This window comes from Podarcis raffonei, chromosome 15 (assembly GCF_027172205.1).
Source record: "Podarcis raffonei isolate rPodRaf1 chromosome 15, rPodRaf1.pri, whole genome shotgun sequence".
Classification (NCBI taxonomy): Eukaryota; Metazoa; Chordata; class Lepidosauria; order Squamata; family Lacertidae; genus Podarcis; species Podarcis raffonei.
Genome location: NC_070616.1, coordinates 3,766,390 through 3,791,370, shown reverse-complemented (window position 1 = coordinate 3,791,370; position 24,981 = coordinate 3,766,390). Strand labels below are relative to the sequence as shown.

Here is a 24,981-nt window from a genome sequence, read left to right as displayed (position 1 = left end):
GCTGCTGTTTCTCTCCCTGCGGGGATTTAAGTCTACAGCTTAGGCCTGTAACAGTCAAGTGCTGCCCCCTGATGGGCACCTGTGGAATTCTAGAAGCCCTCAAATTAAGAAATTCCCTCCTGTTTTTCAGCCATATCACCCAGGAAACAAAAACCGTTTTGCTTCGCTTTGGCTCCCAGGCGGAGGAGGAGAAAAGGGGGAGAGAGTTTTGCAAGGTGGGGGTTATTTGCAGGTACTTTAAAGGATGCTAAGAAGAAAGAAGTGTCCCCTCAAATCGCCACAAAATTCTTAATTTTGACATGTGGAGAATAAATCCCCATCTATCAGCCGAAAGAAGGAACAGCCACCGAGCTGCAGCCCTTCTTTGTGAACCAAAGCAAGTTTCCAGACCTCATGGTTCTAAGTCAGGGGTCAGCAACCTTTTCCATCCCTCAGAACATGTGGTGGGCCGGACTATATTTTGGAACGGATTCCTGTGCCCCACAAATAACCCAGAGATGCATTTTAAATAAAAGCACACATTCTACTCATGTAAAAACATGCTGATTCCCAGTCCATCCGCGGGCCGGATTAAGAAGGCGATTGGGCCGCATCCGGCCCCTGGGCCTTAGTTTGCCTACCCCTGTTCGTTCAGGGCTGGTTTCAATAGGAACGCAGGAAGATGCCTTATGCCGATTCAAATCTACCAGCTCAGTATTGCCTGCACTGACTGGAAACTGCTCTCTGGAGTTTGGGGACAATTCCCAGACCTACCTGCCGGATCCTGAACACACAACCTTCTGCATGGAAAGCAGGTGATCTACCACTGAACCAAAGATCAGCCAACCTGATGGATGTGGGTCAGACGAAACTAATCCGGCTGCCCCCTTGGAACTTAAATTTGGGATATCTCCACTGTCTTCTTCTTTCTAGTTTTCGGAACGTAGGGAGCTGGGCTTTGGACCAAGTCAAAACACTGGTCCATCTAGGTCGGTACTGTCAACCAGTGGTGTAGCGTGGGTTGTCGGCACCCGGGGCAAGGCAAGTAATTTGCGCCCCCTAACCTGTGGATTTGCACCCCCTAACCCGTGGATTTGCCCTAACCCCATATGTTGCGCCCGGTGCGGCCGGCCCCCCCTGCACCCCCCACGCTACGCCACTGCTGTCAACACTGACTGGCAGCAGCACCTTGCCACGGTTTCAGGCAGGGAGCTTTTTCCCCAGCCCCACATGGAGTTGGGGGTTGGACCTGGAACCTTCTGCCTGAAAGGGTGATGCTGTACCAGTGAGGAACCAGCAAAGGAAGCCCAGACTGGCTCAAACTGGGCACCGTTGCTTAAACCTGAGCTCTGCACACCTGGGGAAGAAAACATCATTTCCCTCCTCCACTCCCCTTCTTGTGGGACTTGCCTTCTTAGTTGATAAAACCTATGACGAGACCCTTCTCTCTCTCTCTCAAACCACTGAGAGGCAATATTTGTCTGAAAAGTGGGGTGGAAATATAGCAAAGAAAGTAATAATAATAATAATAATAATAATAATAATAATAGTAATTTTTTATTTATACCCTGCCCTTCCCGGTTCAAAAACCGGGCTCAGGGCGGCTAACAACAAATTTAAAACACTTAATTGTAAAAGCAGCATAAAATACAGTATAAAAACATGAAAAACAATAAAATTCAAAATTCAGAAATCAATTTAGGGGAAATAAGCTTTAGATAATCCCCAGGGCTAGCTGGCTGAATTGGTCCTACTTGGGCCAGCGAGGAGGCCAGGGGAGAATTAGCTGTGGGGTCTCAGAGCTGGTAATCTTCATAAAAGGGGAGGGGGAGGGAAGAGAAGGGAAATAAAAGATCAGGCTGAATTCAGATTAAAGGCCAGGGGGAATAGCTCTGTCTTACAGGCCCAATGGAAGGAGGTTAAACCCTGCAGGGCCCTAGTCTCATGGGACAGAGCATTCCACCAGGTCGGAGCCATCACTGAAAAGGCCCTGGCCCTGGTGGAGGATAATCTGACTTCCTTGGGGCCCGGGACCTCTAAACTATGGTTATTCATGGACCTTAGGGTCCTCTGTGGGGCATACCAGGAGAAGCAGTCCCATAAATACGAGGGCCCTAAGCCACAAAGCTTGACAATTAGGTTCCTACTAACCACAGTTGGTCGGTGTTTCCACCAACCCTGGTTTGAAGGTAACAATCTTCTGTTAGCAGTTCTTGCCATCATCCACATTTAAAGCAGGGTTCCCCAAACTTGGTTCTCCAGCTGTTTTGGAGTACAACTCCCATCATCCCTAGCTAGCAGGACCAGTGGTCAGGGATGATGGGAACTGTAGTCCACAAACAGCTGAAGACCCAAGTTTGGGGAACCCTGCTTTAAAGCATGCAGCTCCCCCTGCCACGAATCTTGGGAAGTATAGTTTGTTAAGTGTGCCAGGTACTGTAGCTCTGAAAGGTAGACTACAGTTCCCATGATGATTTGGAGGGGGGGGAAATGTGCTTTAAAAGGTTTGATGTAGGTTCTTCCTGAGGCAATATCGCTTCCTTCTTCATTCCTTCCCACCCGTCTTCTCCCGCTAAATTGACTATTGGGGGTGGCGGGGAAGAGCAAAATAATTAAAAATAAAATAAAAAGAGAGTAGTGGCTTAGCTTGTCAACCCAGCCAGCTATATTTGCCCCCTGCCTTAGAATATCGCAAATTGAAAAAAGAAGCGAGATATTTTAAAAATGAAAAAAAATAAATAAAAAATCAGCTCCCTGCGGAAACTATTTTGCAGACAGTGAGCTGTCATTTCAACATCACCTCCCTTGGTAATTTAAAAGCACTTAAATGCTTTCTCCGTGCCGTCGGGCGTGAAGGAAGCCTTGCTCTTCGCAAACTAAATGGGGTTTCAGATGGGAAGGCAGCGGAGCGGGATGGGAAAGAAAAATTGTGGACTTTAGACTGGGGGGGGGGGGGAGAGAGGAAGCCCCCAAACCTATAACCTTGCCAAGCCCAGCCCAGAGGGCTATACTTAACGGGTGGCCGCAATCCGTTTTCACGCAAGGCTGGGTGTTGCTTTTTCCTCGCACGGAAAGTGCACGAAGGGCGAACTCCGCTGAAATTTGACGCGAAGGAAAGAGCAGCTTATTGGGCAGACGTTTACACACTCTGCCAGAGTTCCTGAGTCGACCTTCCTTTGTTATACAAGGTTTTCAAAAGGTTGCTTCCCAAGATAAATATCTTCGCTGGCTGCCCATCAACTACCAAGCCACGCTGAGAGCGCTGGAAGAGTTTGCAGGATTGGGCCAGTGGCCCAACTAGGTCACCATTTTAAATTGCATTTTAACCTGTATTTTAAATTTTTATTTTTATTTTTGCTTATTATGTTTTTACTGAAATTTTATTGATGTAAGCCGCCCTGAGCCCGACTCTGGCCGGGGAGGGCAGGGTATAAATAAAATTTTTTATTATTATTATTATTATTATTATTATTATTATTATTATTAATTATCCTTTCAGGCTGACCAGCAAGCAGGATTCGAACACAAGAGTCCTCTCCTGTCCTGTGGTTTCTAGCAACTGGTATTCAGAAGCATTTGCTGCCTCCGACTGAGGAGCCAGAGGCTAGCCATCGTGGCTAGTAGCCATCCATAGCATTTTCCTCCTCCAAACCTCATAGAATCACAGAATTGTGGAGTTGGAAGGGACTCTGGGGGTCATCTAGACCAACCCCCTGCGATGCAGGACTCTCAGCTAAAGCATCCATGACAAGATGGCCGCCCAACCTCTGCTTAAAAACCTCCAAGGAAGGAGAGTCCACCACCTCCCGAGGGAATCCATTCCACCCTGTTTGAAGCCATCTAAGCTGGTGGCCACCCCAGCTTCCTGTGGCAGTGAGTTCCGTAGTTTAACTACATGCTCAACGCCCTTGTATTAATTGACAAAGCCCTGAACAACTTAGATTCAGGGCACTTTGGGACCACCTGACTCCTTGCATCGCGGCTCGATATCCAAGATCCTTTGTAGAAGCGATGCTGGTCACACTCTCTCTCACACCCACCCCCCCAGCCCCCGTGCCAGCGAGGTTCCTCAGACAGCGACAAAAAACTGAGCCTTAACAGAGCAGTCCTGTGGAACACTCTGCCACCAGAAATTCAGCAGGAGCCTTCTGCTTTGACCTTTCAACGCCTGCTGAAAAACTTTTCTATGCCACCAAGCTGGAGAACTGGGCCACAAAACTCAGTCCCGTTCATACAGAAGGTCTTACTCTGTGTGTAATCTGCAACCCAGGCTGCAGAGGCTCCTGGATCCATTACATTTCAATTATTTTTTTGCTTTCCACTGATGTATCTAATTCCAGATATTATTATTATTATTATTATTATTATTATTATTATTATTATTATTATTATTATAAAGGTAAAGGGACCCCTGACCATTAGGTCCAGTCGTGGCCGACTCTGGGGTTGTGGCGCTCATCTCACTTTATTGGCCAAGGGAGCCGGCGTACAGCTTCCGGGTCATGTGGCCAGCATGACTAAGCCACTTCTGGCGAACCAGAGCAGCACACCGAAACGCCGTTGACCTTCCCGCCGGAGTGGTACCTATTGATCTACTTGCACTTTGACGTGCTTTTGAACTGCTAGGTGGGCAGGAGCTGGGACTGAGCAACGGGAGCTCACCCCGTCGCGGGGATTCGAACCGCCGACCTTCTGATCGGCAAGCCCTAGGCTCTGTGGTTTAACCCACAGCGCCACCCGCGCCCCTATTATTTATTATTATTATTATTATTATTATTATTATTATTATTATTATTATTAAAACTGACTTTATTCTAAACTTACTAAAATGCAGGTTTTCACCTTCTTTGGGTTCACTGGTATGTTTTGCAAATCATTCTCCCTCTCTCTCGCCCCCCCAGCTTTCAAGCTGCCCCCCAAAATGGTAATAAATGGGTGTCTGTTGGAAGTAGCTCTGAACGCAGCTCACTGTGGAAAGGCAGAATACAAACAAGCTCACGATCAATCGATCAACCCAAAGCACAGCAGAGAGCATCAGCGATAAAGGCTTAAGAAGAACAGAGGAGGGAGAGTTGGGTGTGTTTCACCAGGAAAAGAAAACCAAGAGGAGATCTGACAGTCATCTTCATATATTTGAAGGGCTTGACCCATGGAAGATGGAACAAGCTTCTTTTCTGCTGCTCCTGAGGTGCAGGACCCGAACTGATGGCTTCAGGTTATAAGAAAGGAGATTCCAACTAGTTACCTACCTGCCAGCGGACTGTGTTACCAGAGTGGTGCATGCTCTAGTTATCTCCCGCTTGGACTACTGCAATGCGCTCTACGTAGGGCTACCTTTGAAGGTGACCTGGAAACTACAATTAATCCAGAATGCGGCAGCTAGACTGGTAACAGGAAGCAGCTGCTGAGACCATATATAACACCGGTCTTGAAAGACCTACATTGGCTGCCAGTACGTTTTCGAGCACAATTCAAAGTGTTGGTGCTGACCTTTAAAGCTCTAAATGGCCCAGTATACCTGAAGGAGCATCTCCACCCCCATCGTTCTGCCCGGACACTGAGGTCCAGCTCCAAGGAGAACCTTCTGGCGGTTCCCTCCCTGCAAGAACTGAGCTTACAGGGAACCAGGCACAGGGCCTTCACGGTAGTGGTGCCCGCCCTGTGGAACAATATTATATTTAATATTTTGTTGGAAACCGCCCCAACCGCTGGATGGTCAGGGTATAAATAATAAATTATTATTTTTATCAGGAAGAACTTCCTGACGGAAAGAGCTGTTTGACAGAGGAATGGACTCACTTGGGAGGTGATGGGCTCTCCTTCCCTGAAGATTTTTAAACAGAGGTTTGGTGGCCACCTGTTAGGGACTCTTCGGCTGAGATTGCAGCAGACTAGGTGACGCTTCTGCAGGTACCAGCAATCTCACCTTTTTGCAGTCTTGGCAAAAGACGGCTGTGCTCCCCAGCAGCCCCAGAGCCTCTCCGCAGAGCAGGCACTGAGATAAGCCATTGCCCATCACGTTCTTCCGCATGTTCTCTAGCCGCTCCACTAGGCGCCTGCAAAAGCAAGAGCCTCCATCAGGCTGCTGTCACAAGGCAGGGATTTCCAGAGGATTCATGACCCCACACATAGGGAGCTGCCTTAGAGCTCCTTCCCCACTGCAAATGAAGCAAGATTCTAGTCCTCATGGTTGCGAATTAAAGGCAGATTCAATTAGAAACACAGTATGCTGCCTTCTGCTGAGCCAGACCATTGGTTCATCCAACTCAGTAGTGTCTGCACTGGTTGGCAGCCGCTCTCCAGGGTTTCAGGCAGGCAGTTTCTCCAGCCCTATCCAGAGATAGAATCCTAGAATTTTAAGAGTAGGAAGGGACCCTGAGGATCATCTAGTCCAACCCCCTGCAATGCAGGAATTTGCTGCTGTCCGATATGGATATCGAACCTGCAACCTTGGTGTTATCAGCACCATGCAAGGATTGAACCTGGGATGTTCTGCTATGATGGGCGAATCCGTCATTTTGGATTAGCTCAGTTTGTCATTTCCCCACTCTATCCTCCTCGTTTCCATGGCAGTTTGTGAATTTGCCCCCCCCCCCGTCCTTGCAGAAGTTTCAACCAGCCTTTTATAGTGGGTATTTCTCCCAATGTACAAAACTGAGCAAAGCAATTTCCCCTACCGTAGCACATTTTTTGCATGCTATTTTCATTTTAATGCACACTTTTGTCCTAATTTGCATGTTTATTGTCCTCACGTTTGGGTTGGAGAGCCACGCTGCAAAATCCAGAGAACAGTGGGTTTCAAAAGGCTCACTGTGCTGCAGTTCATGTATTGTTTCAGAAAGTGCGAGTCAAGCACGTCCGCTGTAAAATGCAAACGGAACTGAATTCCTCCCCCTCTTCGCTACTTTCACCCACAGCAAAATCCCCACCACGCTGTTCTGTGACCATGGTGGAATCAAGCTCAATATCAGCCATGCTCCAGTGGCAGTGAATTCCACAGCTGTAAGAACATTCCTTCTGCGTCATCCTTGACAGCCTTGCCATGGGGATCTTAACCTATTATTTTATTTACTGCATAAAAATTATATATCATTTGTTTTTGTTTTTTTAAAAAAACAAAGCGATGATTGGTAAAAACCATTTAAAACGTTCAGATCATTAAAAGCAGCAATAAACTTAAAATGCATCCGCATTCTAGATACCCAAGTGGGCTCGTCCAGACAAAAATGTTTATAGCAGGCACCAAACCAAATTCTGCCATTTCCTTCAGGTCACACTCTAGCACCAGGGCAGGGAAGTCTCAGGCCCCAGTGGGACTGGATGTGGCCCTCCATACTTTTCTATCTGGCCCTCAGATCTCTCCCCAGCCCATGCCTCTCACCAATCCTACCTTAAATGTCTTCGGGGGGCTGACATTATGGAATTCTGATAATGCTCACGCTTGCCTGAATGGCAGAGAATTTTCCCGGGGGCCAGGCAAAGAGTCCCAGAGGGCCACCCACATGGCCCCTGGGCTCAAGCCTTCCCCGTCCCTGCTATAAGCCATCACAACAGTCGCCCAACCCTAGAAGGGATTTTTAAATCACCAACAATTTTACAGCTCACCTTGCCCAGGCTGGGGAGAAACCCAAGCTTTTTTAAAAGGTTTCCAAATCCACTGGGCTCAGAGATTTGTGACTCAGAAAAATAGGAATCTGCTGGGCCCGGTTGAGAAGATCAGAAAATATCTCCAGTTGGAAGGCATAAACAACCAAATGAAGGGGTTTTCGGAGCGGGAGGAGGTAAGGGGGCTTTGTCGTCAATGAGCTAATAACTCCAGCTAAGAAACTGTTCAGCTGGAATTTGCCAAGGAAGACAGCCTAAGCCAGTTCATCACCTCAGGCCAAAAAAAAACCACTTCCCAGGGTATTGCGGGGTAATGAAGGGAAATATGTCGAGAAACAACAGTGGCGTGTTGGCTGTGCCGTGCTGACTGGAGCGCTGAGCCCAGCGAGCTCTAAAGATCTTTCGACAACAGGCCTCACAGCGTCCAGCTATTAAGGCCTCATTTGCTTCGGGAAATGCCAGCCAGGCAGCTGTGGTTCTGAAAACGACAACCACAGGACCTTTTCCCTTTCAAAAAGCAGAGCATTAAGACCGCCACCAGCTAATGGTCTCTTCAATCAGCTCTGCGAGGTGGAGGAAGAAGCCATTTCTGGGCTTGGCTGCCCATTTACAGCACGGCGAGGAGCGAGGGGATGCTTTTTCAGCCCCAAAGGAAGGGCCGTCTTACCCATAGGCGCTAGGGGTGCAGGGCACCCGGGCGCCGGGCTCTCAGGGGCACCAGGCTGAGAGTCCGGGGCCAGAGAGTTGAGTCTAGGGAGGAGCTTGCCAGTCGGTCGGAGCGCCACAGCGGGCTCTTCTGCTGCAGGCAGCTCTGTGTCGCGAGTTCGGGGGCAACCAAGCCAGCAAGGTGCTGAGGTAGCCGGTCGGGGGTGCACCTGGGACTGGGCAACCGGAGGGGGGGCGTCGGGCGGATCTTAGCACCCCAGCGCTGCATATGCTTAAGACAGCCCTGCCCAAAGGGCAACCTTCCAGGGGCTGCATGTTGGAAGGGGCCACTGGCAAAAACTAGATGAGCCCCTACCTGCCCGCAGACTGTCTCACCAGAGTGGTGCATGCTCTAGTTATCTCCTGCTTGGACAACTGCAATGCGCTCTACCTTTGAAGGTGACTCAGAAAGTGCAATTAATCCAGAATGTGGCAGCTAGACTGGTGACTGGGAGTGGCCACCGAGACCACTGGTTCTGAAAGACCTACATTGGCTCCCAGTACGTTTCCGAGCACAATTCAAAGTGTTGGTGCTGACCTTGAAAGCCCTAAACGGCCTCGGTCCAGTATACCTGAAGGAGCGTCTCCACACCCATTGTCCAGCCCAGACACTGAGGTCCAGCTCCAAGGAGGGACTTTTAGCGGTTCCTTCATTGCGAGAAGTGAGGTTACAGGGAACCAGACAAGAGGGCCTTCTCAGTAGTGGCGCATGCAGAAGGTCTTAGGTTCAATCCTGGCACCATCAGGCAGGCCTGGGGGAGACTCCAGTCTAAAAGCCTGAAGAGCCTCTGCCAGCCAGTGTAGACAACACAGATCTAGATGGCCCCATGGTCCGACTCAGTATAAGTCAGCTTCCTATGTTGCCATTCAGAACCATGAGGTCTAGCACCTTGCCTTATTTGTAGGGGAAGAACTGAGGTACTGAGGAGCAGAGCATCTGTGCAACTGCCCTGGGTTCAACGACTGGCAGCTCATGGCAGGGCCAGGAAAGGCTCCCTTGCTGGAAACCCTGAGAAGCTGCTGCCAGTCCGTGTAGACAGCACTGGACTAGGAGGCTCAAGGGTCTGGTGTGGTGTTAAGGCAGCTTCTTAAGTAATGAGAAACCCTCAGGTCTACAGGAAGGCAACCGTACCCAATCCTCTGCTGTTCAACAACATCCAGTTTCTCCGCCCGGCGGACAACTTCCAAGATGACTTCCATCTCCTTGGCGTTCAGCGCCTGCGTTTTCCTCTGCCGGTTGCTTTGGAACGTGTGAACCGACCAGCCGGTCTGAAGCCTAGAAGGAAAGGAATTCAGAGGAGGGGGAGAGAAAGAAGAGCTTCGTCACGAAGCAAGGATGTTGATTTAAAAAATAATAATAATAATTACACATAACGGTTACACATTTAGGAAAATCAAACAATCTGAGCGTCATCTCTGAGCACACCAACAGAACTTCGTCCAAGTATATATGCTAAAACCATCAGAATCTTAATAAACACGAAATAATCCGTACTGACAGCTGCTGCATTGCTTTCTTTTTGAAAAAAGAAGTTTTAAAAAACCAACTCCGCCTGTTGTGCTTTAAAATCAATACATTCAAGTTTGGTGGTTTGTTTACTTACTTCTTTTTATTAAATCTCTACGGCACCCTTCTTCTGAGGATCACGGGGAAGTTTACAACATAAAAGCACAAAAAACTAGACCAACACACACATCAAAAAAACAAAAACCAGAGAGAGTTTAAAAGGCCATAGATTGTTTAATTAGCCAAAGGCCTGGGGGAAAAGAAATGTTTTTGTGCCTGGTGCCTAAAGAAATTTAATGAAGGTGCTGGGCAAGTCTCCCTGGGGAGAGGTTTAACTTTTTCTATAAAAAAATTACCTAGTTTGTAGATCCTTAAAAAAAGTACATTTAGATCTGGGCTAGGGAAGGGCCACAGTTCAGTAGAGGAGAATCTGTGCTCTACGTGGGGCTACCTTTGAAGGTGACCTGGAAACTACAACCAATCCAGAATGCAGCAGTTAGACTGGTGACTGGGAGCAGCCACCGAGACCACGTAACACCGGTCTTGAAAGACCTACATTGGCTCCCAGTACGTTTCCGAGCACTATTCAAAGTGTTGGTGCTGACCTTGAAAGCCCTAAACGGCCTCGGCCCAGTATACCTGAAGGAGCATCTCCACCCCCATCGTTCTACCTGGACACTGAGGTCCAGCTCCGAGGCCCTTCTGGCGGTTCCCTCACTGCGAGAAGCCAAGTTACAGGGAACCAGGCAGAGGGCCTTCTCGGTGGTGGCGCCCGCCCTGTGGAACGCCCTCCCACCAGATGTCAAAGAGAAGAACAACTACCAGGCTTTTAGAAGACATCTGAAGGCAGCCCTGTTTAGGGAAGCTTTTAATGTTTGATGTATTACAGTATTTTAATATTTTTTGGGAAGAGTGGCTGGGGAAGCCCAGCCAGATGGGCAGAGTATAAATAATAAATTATTATTATTATTATTATTACTTGCAAAATGTCCCCGGTTCAATCCCCAGGGTCTCCAAATGGGGTGGGAGTGTCCCCCTGACTGAAACCCAGCAGAGCTGCTGCCGGCCAGTGTGGGCAATAGATGGACTCATGGGTCTAGCTCAGCACAAGGCAGCTTCCTAAGCAAACTGAAGACAGAGAGCCAAAGGGATGAAATACTACCCCCCTGCCACGAAATAACAAGACAGTAACAAATCACTCGCAGTAAAAACATCCCAGGAGAGCTGGGTGGAGGGGGAACGACTTGGACAGGAAGGTTTAATTAAAAAAAAAAAAAGAACTAAGAAAATAAATCCAAGCAATCCCATTTTTAATCTTCAATTTTACAACCTTCCGGGAAGCCAAGCAGGGCACGTACGAGGCAATCAAACCCACACACAATTGGTAGACTCATGTCAATATTGAGCAGTATTTGTCCAGCACCCTGACACCTTCCTGTGTGATTTAATTTCCATGTGGAAGGAAGGGGGGGATCAAGATCAACCCAGCCTGTTTCAGCCCCCGATGAAGGAGGACATGGCTCAGCTGCAAATTGTGGGCAGAGGGTGAATTCCCTGCCTCCTCCATCACTTCTCATTTCCATGCCCTGCCTCTAACCAACGGGCAGGATGAAGGGGTTGCCAGACATCCTCCGCCCCACAGGGCTAACCTGAAGACTCCAGGTGTGCCTGCCATCCAGGAAGAGGCGGCAGGTGGAGGGGATGTGAATCTCCAGGTGGGCAAGCGCAGCTCCCCTACCCAGGCTCCCTAACCAGGTGAGAAGGAATGGTCCCCTCATTCAGCTGGACTTGAGAACACCCCCTTTAGCTAATGCTTCGCTCTTGATTTCCATCCAGTATTGACTCAGATCCTGAAGCTGAGGCTCCAATACTTTGGCCACCTCATGAGAAGAGAAGACTCCCTGGAAAAGACCCTGATGTTGGGAAAAACGGAGGGCACAAGGAGAAGGGGACGACGGAGGACGAGATGGTGGGACAGTGTTCTCGAAGCTACCAGCATGAGTTTGACCAAACTGCGGGAGGCAGTGGAAGACAGAAGTGCCTGGTGTGCTCTGGTCCATGGGGTCACAAAGAGTCGGACACGACTAAACAAAACAACAAATTGACTCATTTGAGGTCTCTTTTTTCATTTCCTTTTTTTGAATGACAGGCTCTCCACAGTTGCACTGCGTTTAACGGACATTCCCAGGGCCCGCCCCTATGACATCACTGGCTCCACTTCCTCTGACATCACCAGAGGCCACCCCTAAGTCTCAAGTCTGGGCTCTGCAATCTCAGGGTCTGGGATGTTGGAAGTTATTTAATCAACGTTACATAAAACGGTGCACCGTTGAAATTGCATTGCATTTAAATTACGGTGCAGAATGTACGGACAAATTGGCAGAATGCTTGTATTTTTCCACCGCAAAGTTGGGGTGGGCCAAGCTTATGATTGAGTCACAGGTTTTCAGAGTGTTTGCTTATGCTGTTGAAGGTAGCCCGGACCACTCCAGAGTCATGTGCTGTTTTTCCAAGTGCACACAGATCTCCCTGGGCGTTGGCCAAGATGCAAGCAAGCTGGAAAAAGAGCAGGGACAGAGATCTTCTAGGGTTGGTTTTTTTAAGCTAAAAAAGCTGTTTTTTAGCAAAGATATGTCCTCGAGCCTTATACTGGGATTGGAATAGGTAATGATGGAAATATATGAGACAATGCATCGTTTGTTTTGTAACGCTTAAACGGAGTTTCTGCATGCAGAGCTTTGGAACTTCATATTTTTGTGATGAGAATTCATTTCCACACAATACGCCAGATCTGAGAGAGAACCTCCGCTGGCAATATTCATAAGTTGCTGCTGTCCCCCTCGGCAGCCCTAACTAGATGACCCAAGACAGGGTCCAAATTTTTTCGTTTGCTTCTCTGTCTACTTTGGCCTCTGGCCATCGTGTCCCTTAAGCTGCCCTTGAAATACCGTATTTTTTGCTCTATAAGACTCACTTTTTCCCTCCTAAAAAGTAAGGGGAAATGTGTGTGCGTCTTATGGAGCGAATGCAGGCTGCGCAGCTATCCCAGAAGCCAGAACAGCAAGGGGGATTGCTGCTTTCACTGCGCAGTGATCCCTCTTGTTGTTCTGGCTTCTGAGATTCAGAGTATTTATTTTCTTGTTTTCCTCCTCCCAAAACTAGGTGCGTCTTGTGGTCTGGTGCGTCTTATAGAGCGAAAAATAGGGTACTTACAAATAAGCGGTTATTGGGAATCAGCAGCTAATATTGGCAGGCAGTTCTATTTATTTATTTTTTTAAAAAAAAGGGGTTATCACAGCATCAGTGTACAAAAGATATCCCCCCCAGTAGGAAATTGCGCCAGCGTGGGGTCAAAAAGAGAGAGACATACTTGGCCCGCAATGCTAGCTGCCGGTCATTGGGGCAGACCCACTGGTCGTTCCCGTTGCCAAAGATTGTATCGGCCATGGCGACAAACCACACAGGGCAGACGGAGACATCAAACCTGGAGGAAAACAGGGGTGTGTGAAATATATAAAATGAAATTCAAAAGGGAAACAGTTAAAACACTAAAACCAACAATAAACTAAAAAACACACCAGCATTCTAGATATCTGGGTAGGCTTGTCTGAACAAAAATGTTTTTAGCAAGCGCCGAAAAAAGTACAGTGAAGGCACCTGCCAGAGGTCAATAGGCAGGGAGTTCCAAAGGGCAAAAAGACCAATTTCTTACTGGTGCGGAATGAGTATTATGCAGCACCCATAACCATGCCAGTTCCAATGAGTAATGGTGCTTTGCTTTCATAATATTATTATTATTATTTCAACAAAGATAATGAAAATAAAAAACAAACAAACAACAAATTATACACAAAAGCAATATCAAATCCATAAAATGGATTGACTCGGTGACTCGGAAACTACAACTAATCCAGAATGCGGCAGCTAGACTGGTGACTGGGGGCGGCCGCCGAGACCACATAACACCGGTCTTGAAAGACATTGGCTCCCAGTACGTTTCCAAGCACAATTCAAAGTGCTGGTGTTGACCTTTAAAGCCCTAAACGGCCTCGGCCCAGTATACCTGAAGGAGCGTCTCCACCCCCATCGTTCTGCCCGGACGCTGAGGTCCAGCGCCGAGGGCCTTCTGGCGGTTCCCTCACTGCGAGAAGCAAAGCTACAGGGAACCAGGCAGAGGGCCTTCTCGGTAGTGGCACCCGCCCTGTGGAACGCCCTCCCACCAGATGTCAAAGCGATAAATAACTACCTGACATACAGAAGACATCTTAAGGCAGCCCTGTTCAGGGAAGTTTTTAATCTGTGATATTTTAGTGTATTTTTGGTTTCTATGGAAGCCGCCCAGAGTGGCTGGGGAAACCCAGCCAGATGGGTGGGGTACAAATAATAAATTATTATTATTATTATTATTCTCCAAATCCTGTGACTCCCCTCTCCCCGGTTCCTTAGTTTTCTTCTTCAACTGCATATCATTTCTACTCCAAATTATTTATACTATTTCTACAATTACAAGTGTTCTTTAAATCCTGCCAGTGTATGAACCTGTTTACAATACTTTTGTAAATGCATAATAAACATTTGCCATTCCTTTTCAAATTTCTTGTCATCTTCATTTCTGAGCTTTCCAGTTCATTTAGCCATTTCAGCATAGTCCATTAACAGTTTGCCAATCTTCTCTGGTCGGGACTGCTTCCTCTTTCCACCTTTGGGCTACCCAGTGAGTAATGGTGCTTTGAATGTGAAATGACGGTCCTGAGTTCTGAGTGCAGGCTTGTTTTTCCTGCATATGGTTTCTTTTCAGGAGGAGGCTTATACGTAAAGTCAATTAAAAATGATATTAAAATACCAGATAATGGGGCAAAACAGGAATTGGCTGTTGCCCTTCCGCCCTGCTTCCGACTGGCTAGTTTTGCCAATGGCAGAACCACTGGCCAGCTTTTCCGACAGCATCCTGATTCCCTTTTTTAAAACCCCCTGGCATCTTTTAACTAGAAAACCCAGCAAAAGGACAGATGCAGAGAAACAAATGAGGACCCGCTTTGACACCCCCCCTAAAAACAGCAGGCAGGCCAGAGCTGTCAACATAATACGTCCCCATTCAACAGTTAGGAAGGTGCACACATTCAATATTTGACTTTGTCGAGGGTGACATTTGCAAGCAGAGTATAGAAAGAGATTCGCAGATCCGCTCTTTCAAAATAAAAGAGGCCGACAGAGAATCCAAGCCCCAGGTGTCGGAATCATCCCTTGAAAAGAAGTTTAGGACTAGCTGATAAAGCAACATATAAATTATGTGTTGCCAAAGGCTTAGAGGATCCGGAAAAATTCTGTGCTTTTGGGGGGGGGGATTTTATCCTTTACACAACAAACACAGACACACAGAACTCCTTCTCTACACCGCAGCATTAAATTTGGCTTTTCTGATGTTCCTAAGTACAGTGGTACCTCGGGTTAAGTACTTAATTCGTTCCGGAGGTCCGTTCTTAACCTGAAACTGTTCTTAACCTGAGGTACCACTTTAGCTAATGGGGCCTCCCGCTGCCGCTGCACTGCCACTGCACGATTTCTGTTCTCATCCTGAAGCAAAGTTCTTAACCCAAGGTACTATTTCTGGCTTAGCAGAGTCTGTAACCTGAAGCGTCTGTAACCTGAAGCGTCTGTAACCCGAGGTACCACTGTAGCCTGCTTACCTGATTCAAGTCTCTTCCAGATATATTGCACTGCTTTTTTCTTTTTGTGCTTCTGTTATTTGAATTGACATACTTCAATAACAAGGGGAGGAATTTGCAAGCAGGGTATAGGTAGAAAGATTTGCAGATCTGATACACACACACACACACACACACACAGTGGTACCTCTGGTTAGGTACTTACTTAGTTCCGGAGATCCGTTCTTAACCTGAAACTGTTCTTAACCTGAAGCACCACTTTAGCTAATGGGGCCTCCCACTGCTGCCACATCGCTGCTGAGCAATTTCTGCTCTCATCCTGAAGCAAAGTTCTTAACCCAAGGTAATATTTCTGGGTTAGCGGAGTCTGTAACCTGAAGCGTATGTAACCCGAGGTACCACTGTGTGTGTGTGTTTATATGCCAGAAAAAGAATCTAAGGCTCAGGCGTCAAAAACTTCCCTTGGAAAGAAAAATTTCCAAACCGAGCCAGGAAAGACACAACACTTGGGATCAGTTTCCGTAAATACTGATTCCTCGAGGCCCCGGGATCCCAAATGCAGAGCCAGCCCACCCCCAGCTGTCTCTTTTTGCCCACGAGGCTCCCGCCAGAGACCGATAGCGACGGCACAGGTGGCTTGGCCTTGGCTCCATATCACACAGAAGCATATTTGCCCGTCTGCGGCATTCCCAGAGGGAAGAGGCAGCGCATGGCAAAAACACACAGAAACAAAACAAACAAACGAAAACCCAGCTGCCGGTTCTGGACCTGGAGAGCATAAAGTACAACCGCACCTGACGCACGTTTAACTCGCAGTGATTTCAGCTGTATACGCGGCTGAAGGCAGGCTCCTCTAAACTGCACAAATTCAATCCCAGCCAAGTGGAGAGCTCGAAAGCTCTTTTTGCACCAGGTTTGCTTATGGTTTCCCGTGGCAGAAAGGATTTCTAAGGCTTCCCCTTGCTTGGAAGAGCAAGAGGGAGAATTTAAAGTCTATTTTCGCATTGGGTCGGCTTGGGTAACCCAGGAGGAAAAGAGCTTTTAAGCCAGGCATAGGCAAACTCGGCCCTCCAGCTGTTTTGAGACTACAATTCCCATCATCCCTGACCGCTGGTCCTGTTAGCTAGGGATGATGGGAGTTGTAGTCCCAAAACATCTGGAGGGCCGATTATGCCTATGCCTGTTTTAAGCCTTGCGTCCTGGATAGGGCCCACTCTGAGCACGAGTGTTGGGATTTCTTTCTCTCTTTCCCTTACCTGCTCGTAGCTGTGGGACGGCCCCAAGCGTTTGGATAGATGCAATTTCTTGTGTGTGCATGCAGTAATTTTAAAAGCATATACTGGGGTTAAGTGACGGTCCATTTTAGAGCCTGTCGAATCTCCGGCCAGCCTCCAACTACAATTTGCTTTTACCGAGCTGCGTTTTCAAGCTATGCCTTCTGCCGTCCCGGTACAACAGGTGCCATACGGAGACAGACGCTGTGGGCAACCACGGGTGGAAGACATTGCACTACAGTCATACTTTGGACCTCGAACACCTTGGCTCGTGAACATATCAGCTCCCAAATGATCAAAACCCAGAAGTGAGTGTTCTGGTTTTCCTAACAATTTTTGGAAGCCGAACGTCTGATGGGGCTTCTGCGGCTTCCAATTGGCTGCAGGAGCTTCCTTGCAGCCAATCAGAAGCCGCGCTTTGGTTTTCGAATGTTTTGGAAGTCAAACGGAGCTTCGGAACGGATTCCGTTCAACTTCCAAGGTACGACTGTATTTACTATATTGCCCACTATTCACTGGACCCAGGACCCACTATTCACTGGACCCATTCGGAAAGATGTCTCTCCCCGGCAGAGAAGGTCCCATGACTTCCTAGCGATGTAAACATTTCAGTGACTCATAAAGTTGCCGTTTTTGCCTTGGCGGCCAAAACAATCAGAAAAAAGACCCTGGGCAATACAGCCATGAACTTAAGGGAGACGCAGAGATCGAAATAGAGACCATTATTTGTGGCGCAACACCCCTTTTGTCTGTATTTATTTTTGATTCAGAATTGTCATGGCCAATGGCTAGTACAATAAACTTATTTGGATTGGACTGGGGTAAAGGACCAAGAGACTCCAGGGGTTATGATCTTAACCAGGATTCAGTTTCCTGAATGAAGTTCAGAGGAGACAGTGGGGTCTTTCAGTTATATGGTTTTATTTACACACCTATACAGCCCGAGTATAGTTTGGAGAGGGGCTCACAGCAGTAACACCCCGACAGAGCTGGCTTCCCCATTCCATTGCCAGGGGAACCTCAAAAGTCCAGGACAGAGCTAAACCTGCCTCTGTTTCCCCAGTATCTCTCCCCTCCTGCGGTTTCCAGCTTCCGATATTCAGAAGTATTAATGTCTCTGACTGTAGAGGCAGAGCAGAACCACAGTGGTTTGTTGTTTAGTCGTGTCTGCCTCTTCGTGACCCCCTGGACCAGAGCACGCCAGGCACTCCTGTCTTCCACTGCCTCCCGCAGTTTGGTCAAACTCATGCTGGTAGCTTCGAGAACACTGTCCAGCCATCTCGTCCTCTGTCGTCCCCTTCTCCTTGTGCCCTCCATCTTCCCCAACATCAGGGTCTTTTCCAGGGAGTCTTCTCTTCTCATGAGGTGGCCAAGTATTGGAGCCTCAACTTCAGGATCTGTCCTTCCAGTGAGCACCCAGGGCTGATTTCCTTCAGAATGGATCGGTTTGATCTTCTTGCAGTCCATGGGACTCTCAAGTCTCCTCCAGCACCAGAATTCAAAAGCATCAATTCTTCGGCGATCAGCCTTCTTTATGGTCCAGCTCTCACTTCCATACATCACTACTGGGGAAAAAATAGCTTTAAGTATACGGACCTTTGTTGGCAAGGTGATGTCTCTGCTTATTAAGATGCTGTCTAGGTTTTTCATTAGTCCTCCATCAACTTGTCTAATCATCTTTTAAAGCCATCCAACTCGGAGGCCATCCCTGCCTCCTCTGGCAGTGAGTTCCAAAGGTTAACGATGTGCCGCAAGGAGAAGAAGAGCCGCTCGACTCGCTCCATCTCCCTTGAGCATGACGGTTGCCCTTTTCTGAACCTTTTCCCAGCTCTACAATATCCTTTCTGAGGCGAGGCAACCAGAACCACGCACAATATTCCTCTCTATCCAGGCATTCAGTGGCTGAAGACTTTTCCGGCACTGGAAAATTCCTTGATCACAGGGCGGAATCTGTCATTGCTCTTACAATGTTTTTTTTAACCAAAACTGCTTTTAATCGATAATGTTTTGATCTGTTTTTGCTTTGCTTTCATTCTTTTTCTAAATTCTCTATCTGCCTGCCACTTTGGTCTCCTTGGAAAGGAAGGACAGGGTGTAAATTCAGTTGGTAATGAACTATTATTGTCGCAAAAATCAACTCTCAATGGAAATCCAAAAATGAAGAAGTGAAACTGGAATTCATTCACTTGGCTGCGTGTCCCAAACCAGCCACCATCCTTCGCCCAGCTGTTTCAAGGCAGCTCTGAACAAACAGGGTCAGGTGACATCACTGTGTTTCCTTAACCTGCTGAACTTGACATTGTTGGTGGGGCTCGGCTTCCAAACTTGGCGGCTTCTCATCCGGCAGGTCCCATGACCCAAATGTTTGCAGGGGAAGGGAAGAAGGAAAGGGAAGTGGGGCAGTGGGAAAGGCAGATTCCCACAGCAGCAGAATGCCTGACAGCCTATTTATCACTTGCTTTGTTCCCATTTACCAGATGGGGAAAACTGAGGCTGAGATGCCGGCAAGCAGGTGTGTGGGGCTTGACTGCCGGAGAAAAGGAACTTGCTCCCGGTGCCAATTTAAATCTCAGAGCACTGGAACTTAGCGGGGTTGTCCAGAAAAGCTGAATGTTGGACGATTTTAGACTTTTGCTGCTGCCGGAGGCAGAGATGGCAACCAACCTGGATAGCTTTGAAAGAGGGTCAGAAAAATCCATGGAGGAGGCCACGACGGCTATACTTGTGAATCCCAGATGTTGGAAACCACAGAAGGGGAGGCTGCTGTTGGGCTTGGGCATCAGATGATGATAATAATAATAATAATAATAATAATAATAATAATAATAATAATTTATACCCCGCCCATCTGGCTGGGTTTCCCCAGCCACTCTGGGCGGCTTCCAACAGAATATTAAAATACAATAATCTATTATTGAGAACAGCCGTTTGGCTGAAGATCAGAGCAGTGACTCCCACGGAGGCAAAACAGGGTAGCTGCATTGGTACCCTGCTCATGGGCTATTTGGAGGCATCCGATTGGCCACTGAAGGAAGCAGGATGTTGGCTGCTAAATCACTGACAGGAGGGTCTCCGCTCCGGGCCAGACAGAGCAAGACTCCGGGCCTGGTTTTCTTTCCAACTGGACCGGTTTTCGGTGTCAATTACCTTAGCTCACTGCCAAGTCTGATTATGCAGGAAAAGAAACCCTGGCAACCTGCACAAACAGCCCCCTCCGTTGCCATGGCAAAGGCAGCAACAAGTGCGGAGGAGGAAAGATAAAAGGGGCAGGCGGGCTGATCTCTGCCGCATCCCCAGAAAGAGGAGGGCAAAACCAGAGAAGGGGCCCCATCAATGGCTTTTGAAGGGGAAAGTCAGTTAATGAGAGAGTTCCTGGATGAGAGGGGCAGATGGAGGTGGAATTTGCATCTGTTTGCATTTTAATCTGAGTTTACCTACTTTGCAGTTCCCAGAAACAATGCATGATGCAAAATGCAGTTCCCCAATGAGAGGGGAGAGCCGTGTCCAAAAATGCATTACTGGGGAAGGGCAATGCGGTGTAGTGGTTAGAGCAGGGCTTCCCAAAGAGAGTGATGAGATGCTACAGGTGCCATTTTTAATTTCCCACAGTTCCCTGGTCATAACCTGGTACTTGAGGCATGGAGGAGCATTTCAATTTTATTTGCTTTTTGATGAAAAACTATCTCATTCGTGCTTCCTAAACCAGTATGTGTACTTTTCCGGATTTTGTGATGCAGACCTCCCACCAAATGATATATACAAAAATGCATTTAATGGTGAAGGGAGGCATACATAAAAATGTGGTGTAGTGGAATCTTCCAGCTCTACAATTCTGTGAGTCCACCATTCTCCGACTGCAGTACTCCCACCTAATAACATACAGTGGTACCTCGGTTTAAGAATGACTTGGTTCACAAACTCCGCAAAACCGGAAATACTGTCCCGGTTTGAGAACTTTACCTCAGTCTAAGAACGGAATCCGAACGGTGGAAGGGCACTGGCGGTGGGAGGCCTCATTATGGAAAGCGCATCTCGGTTTAAGAACGGTTTTGGTTTAAGAACAGACTTCCGGAACGGATTAAGTTCGTAAACTGAGGTACCACTGTATAATGGGGGGGGCACTGAAGGGAGTTCCACAAAAGGGTGCCATTCCAAGGGTCCCTTCAGACTCTGATACGACCCTGAACAGGCAAAATCCTTGGGCAACCCAATGTCTTCCAAAACTTCAGCCATCAGAAGTTACACTGCTGGGGGGGAAATCCTTAACTCCCCTTCCTCCATAGTGGAAAAGCTCTATGCTAAGCATCTTCTAGGGTGGCGCTGTGGGTTAAACCACAAAGCCTAGGGCTTGCCGATCAGAAGGTCGCCGGTTTGAATCCCCACGACAGGCTGAGCTCCCGTTGCTCAGTCCCAGCTCCTACCAACCTAGCAGTTTAAAAGCACGTCAAAGTGCAAGTAGATAAATAGGCACCGCTCTGGTGGGAAGGTAAACGGCGTTTCTGTGCGCTGCTCTGGTTCGCCAGAAGCGGCTTAGTCATGCTGGCCACATGACCCAGAAGCTGTACGCCGGCTCCCTTGGCCAATAAAGCGAGATGAGCGCCGCAACCCCAGAGTCAGCCATGACTGGACCTAATGGTCAGGGGTCCCTTTACCTCTAAGCATCTTCTGAGAAAGCTTACCCAGTGGGTATCCCAATTTGCAGGCCCCAAGCAGGTTTTGCCAGGGTAAAGCTACCTTGGAACATTGTGCCACCAACTGAATAAATACTCTAATGCTCTTCATCAAAAACTGTATACAGCGTTTCTGGACCTGAAAGGAGCCTTTGACTCAGTCCTGAGAGACCTGCTCTGGAACACACTGTCCATATTGAACATCTTTGAAAGGTTACTCTTTCTCATCAGGAAACTACACAACTCCACGTGTTGCCAAGTGAGATACTCCCAATCAGGCAGGCTAACCCCAAAAATTATTGCCAACAAAGGGGTAAAGCAGGGTTTCGTCTTGGCCCCGTATTTATTCAACCTTAAATGACCTTGCACCACCTCACAGGGTGGGTGGCCATTGCCTGAAGCTCAGCTCCACCTACGTTCCCATCTTACTATATGCCGATGACGCAGTCATCTTGTCTCGCACAATGGCTTGAAGCTGTTGCCAGGAATATTGTACAGCCAACAGACTGGAACTGAACTTCGCAAAATCTAAAGTGCTTGTTTCCTCAAGAACAGTGGAACCCCGTTGGAACAGGGTTCAAAACTTTAAATACCTAGGCATTCACTTACAATATAACGCTTCTTGGAAATACGGTACCATTGTAAGCTCACACTTAACAGAGCGGATACTCCAGGCTCTGGCTGTCTCCTGTTTCTTTTTTAACAGAGGGAATCAGTTCGTGCCAGCTTTAACGCCCAAGTACAGTGGTACCTCGGGTTAAGTACTTAATTCATTCCGGAGGTCCGTTCTTAACCTGAAACTGTTCTTAACCTGAAGCACCACTTTAGCTAATGGGGCCTCCTGCTGGTGCTACACCGCGATTTCTGTTCTCATCCTGAAACAAAGTTCTTAACCCGAGGTACTATTTCAGGGTCAGCAGAGTCTGTAACCTGAAGCATATGTAACCTGAAGCGTATGTAACCCGAGGTACCACTGTAGCCCCAAAACTCCTGTATGGTGTTCCATTATGGTGCAGCTAACCAACCATTGGAACGCATCCAATCCAAATTTCAGCGCAAAATCCCGGGGCTGCCAAATTGTGTGCCATGTGCAGCCATGTGTCTGGAAACTGGACAAAGGCTGCCGGAAACCAAAGAGCTGCTCACCATTATAAAATTCTGGCTCCAAACATTTCATGTCCGATCGGTCTTCTTTAACTTTCCACATGTTTGTACAATCCCACCACTTCGAATGGCTATCTTGAGTTGAGAGCAAAATCAGAACCTGTGGCCTATCACTCGAGTCGCTGCTTGTGCTCCCACAGTTGGAAGTATTCCAGAAAATCAAGTGCAGAATCCTAGAGACTGAATTCAAACCCCTTTGCAGTGCAGCCAAGAAAACCTGTTCCCCCTGAATCCCACCCTTGTTTAACCAGGACACTCCATATTTACACATATTTATATTTACAGCTTTGCGATCCCCACCTACACAGAGCTCTTTCCCTCGCAAGGTAGTTTCTTGAAAAATCCCATTCTCTGAAAGACACTGCCCTTGTGGCACAAAACAGGTCGAATCTATCACACACGTTTTTATTTTATTGCCCATTTTATGCAAAAGTATTTGATAAGTATTTGGCCCCCTTATTGAAGGAGAGGATTTATCTCACTGACTCTTCCAGGGTGTCTTATCTGCTGAACAATTGCAGGAATGACGTTGGAGAGAATGTGGCAAGTTTTTTGAGTAACGCTATGAAATTACATCACCGTAGGTCCTAAGAGCCATCTTCGTACCTCACAGTGCCTGGACAGTTTTATCCTAGAGCATCTCCTACTATGTTTCGTTAACTGTGTTGTGTTCTGATCCATGTATGCCAGGGGTCAGCAAACTTTTTCAGCAGGGGGCCGGTCCACTGTCCCTCAGACCTTGTGGGGGGCTGGACTACATTGGGGGGGGGAATGAACAAATTCCTATGCCCCATAAATAACCCAGAGATGCATTTTAAATAAAAGGACACATTCTACTCATGTAAAAACACCAGGCAGGCCCCACAAATAACCCAGACATGCATTTTATATAAAAGGACACATTCTACTCATGTAAAAAGACGCTGATTCCTGGAATGTGCGCAGGCCAGATTTAGAAGGCAATTGGGCCGGATCCGGCCCCCGGGGCCTTAGTTTGCCTACCCATGATGTATACGATGCACTTTTTTGTGCCAATAAAGGAGATACCCTGCTGTGTCCTCAAGAAACTGGATTTTGAGAAGCATCCCTGCCTCTGACCGCATAGCCCACCTGGCTAGCAGCCACCGATGGCCTTCTCCTCTCCCATGCATCTGTCCCATCCACTTTGAAAGCCGCCGCCCCCCTCCCGTCGGTGGCCATCGCTGCCTCTTGTCGCAGTGAGTTCCGCCGTTTAACAAGCCGCCGCCTCCTCCTCCTCCCTTTCCCCAGAAACAAAGTTCTTCTGGGTCCACGGCGCGCGCCTGCGCAACACAGCACCCCGCGCACCGCTTCTGCCAGGAAGCCGCCGCCGCCGCAGCTTTACAATGAGTTTCCGTTCCCAGGGATTTCCGTTCCCAAGGAACTGGAAAAAAATAATATGCATTTTTTTAAAAAAAGAAAAAAATGCATCCGCCCAGTTTGCAACAATGCTTTTCGGTTTTCAAGAGATTCTGGCGAGGAGCAACTGGATTTTCTTTATCTTTGGGGGGAAAGGCGCAAGGAGGAGGACACTAGGGGAAAGTTTAGAACCGGATTGAAAAGTGATCGTGTAAACGCGATTCGGGTCACACTCACCGCGCCCATTCCGCTCTGCAGGCGGCAGAGGCTGCTCGGAGCCGGCAGATCGGGACCCCGTCGGCGGCCCGGCCAGAGGCGCGCTCCCCACCGCGTCTCTTACTCAGACCTTAAATAAATAAGGCGCCGGCAGGCAGCGGAGCGTGCGGAGGGAGGGAGGGAGGGAGGGAAAGCCCGGCCTGGAATCCCGAAGGCGAGGAGGCGGCTGGGCGTCCGGGAGAAGCCGGAGAGGCTGCGGACGGAGCGGGGGGGGGGGCCAGACACGGGCAGAGTTTGAGGGGGCATAGGAGCCCCCCCCCCGGCAAATAGAAGGGGAAGAAATGGAGGCAGTGAGAGATTTTACTTTCTTGGGCTCCATGATCACTGCAGATGGTGACAGCAGCCACGAAATTAAAAGACGCCTGCTTCTTGGGATAAAAGTGATGGCAAACCTAGACAGCATCTTAAAAAGCAGAGACATCACCTTGCCAACAAAGGTCAGTATAGTAAAAGCTATGGTTTTCCCAGTAGTGATGTATGGAAGTGAGAGCTGGACCATAAAGAAGGCTGATCGCCGAAGAATTGATGCTTTTGAATTCTGGTGCTGGAGGAGACTCTTGAGAGTCCCATGGACTGCAAGAAGATCAAACCTCTCCATTCTGAAGGAAATCAGCCCTGAGTGCTCACTGGAAGGACAGATCCTGAAGCTGAGGCTCCAAGACTTTGGCCACCTCATGAGAAGAGAAGACTCCCTGGAAAAGACCCTGATGTTGGGAAAGATGGAGGGCACAAGGAAAAGGGGACGACAGAGGACGAGA

At 48.2% G+C, this 24,981-nt stretch overlaps 1 protein-coding gene across 3 annotated transcripts in view; it reads right to left on the bottom strand.

The window, feature by feature from the left end:
- RPH3AL (rabphilin 3A like (without C2 domains)) overlaps positions 1-24,340 on the bottom strand; it is a 48,253-nt gene extending 23,913 nt beyond the window's left edge. The window contains exons 1-4 of one of the 3 annotated variants that reach the window (XM_053367863.1): positions 24,185-24,340; positions 13,167-13,280; positions 9,422-9,565; positions 5,906-6,035 (exon numbers count right to left, since the gene is read on the bottom strand). In XM_053367863.1, the coding sequence (XP_053223838.1) occupies positions 5,906-6,035; positions 9,422-9,565; positions 13,167-13,243 (351 nt within the window). In that variant the 5' untranslated portion in view covers positions 13,244-13,280; positions 24,185-24,340. Of the gene's footprint in view, positions 1-5,905; positions 6,036-9,421; positions 9,566-13,166; positions 13,281-24,184 lie in introns of those variants that run through there. The other 2 variants (XM_053367865.1, XM_053367864.1) reach the window with 2 other exon arrangements.
- Between the last annotated feature and the right edge of the window lie 641 nt (positions 24,341-24,981).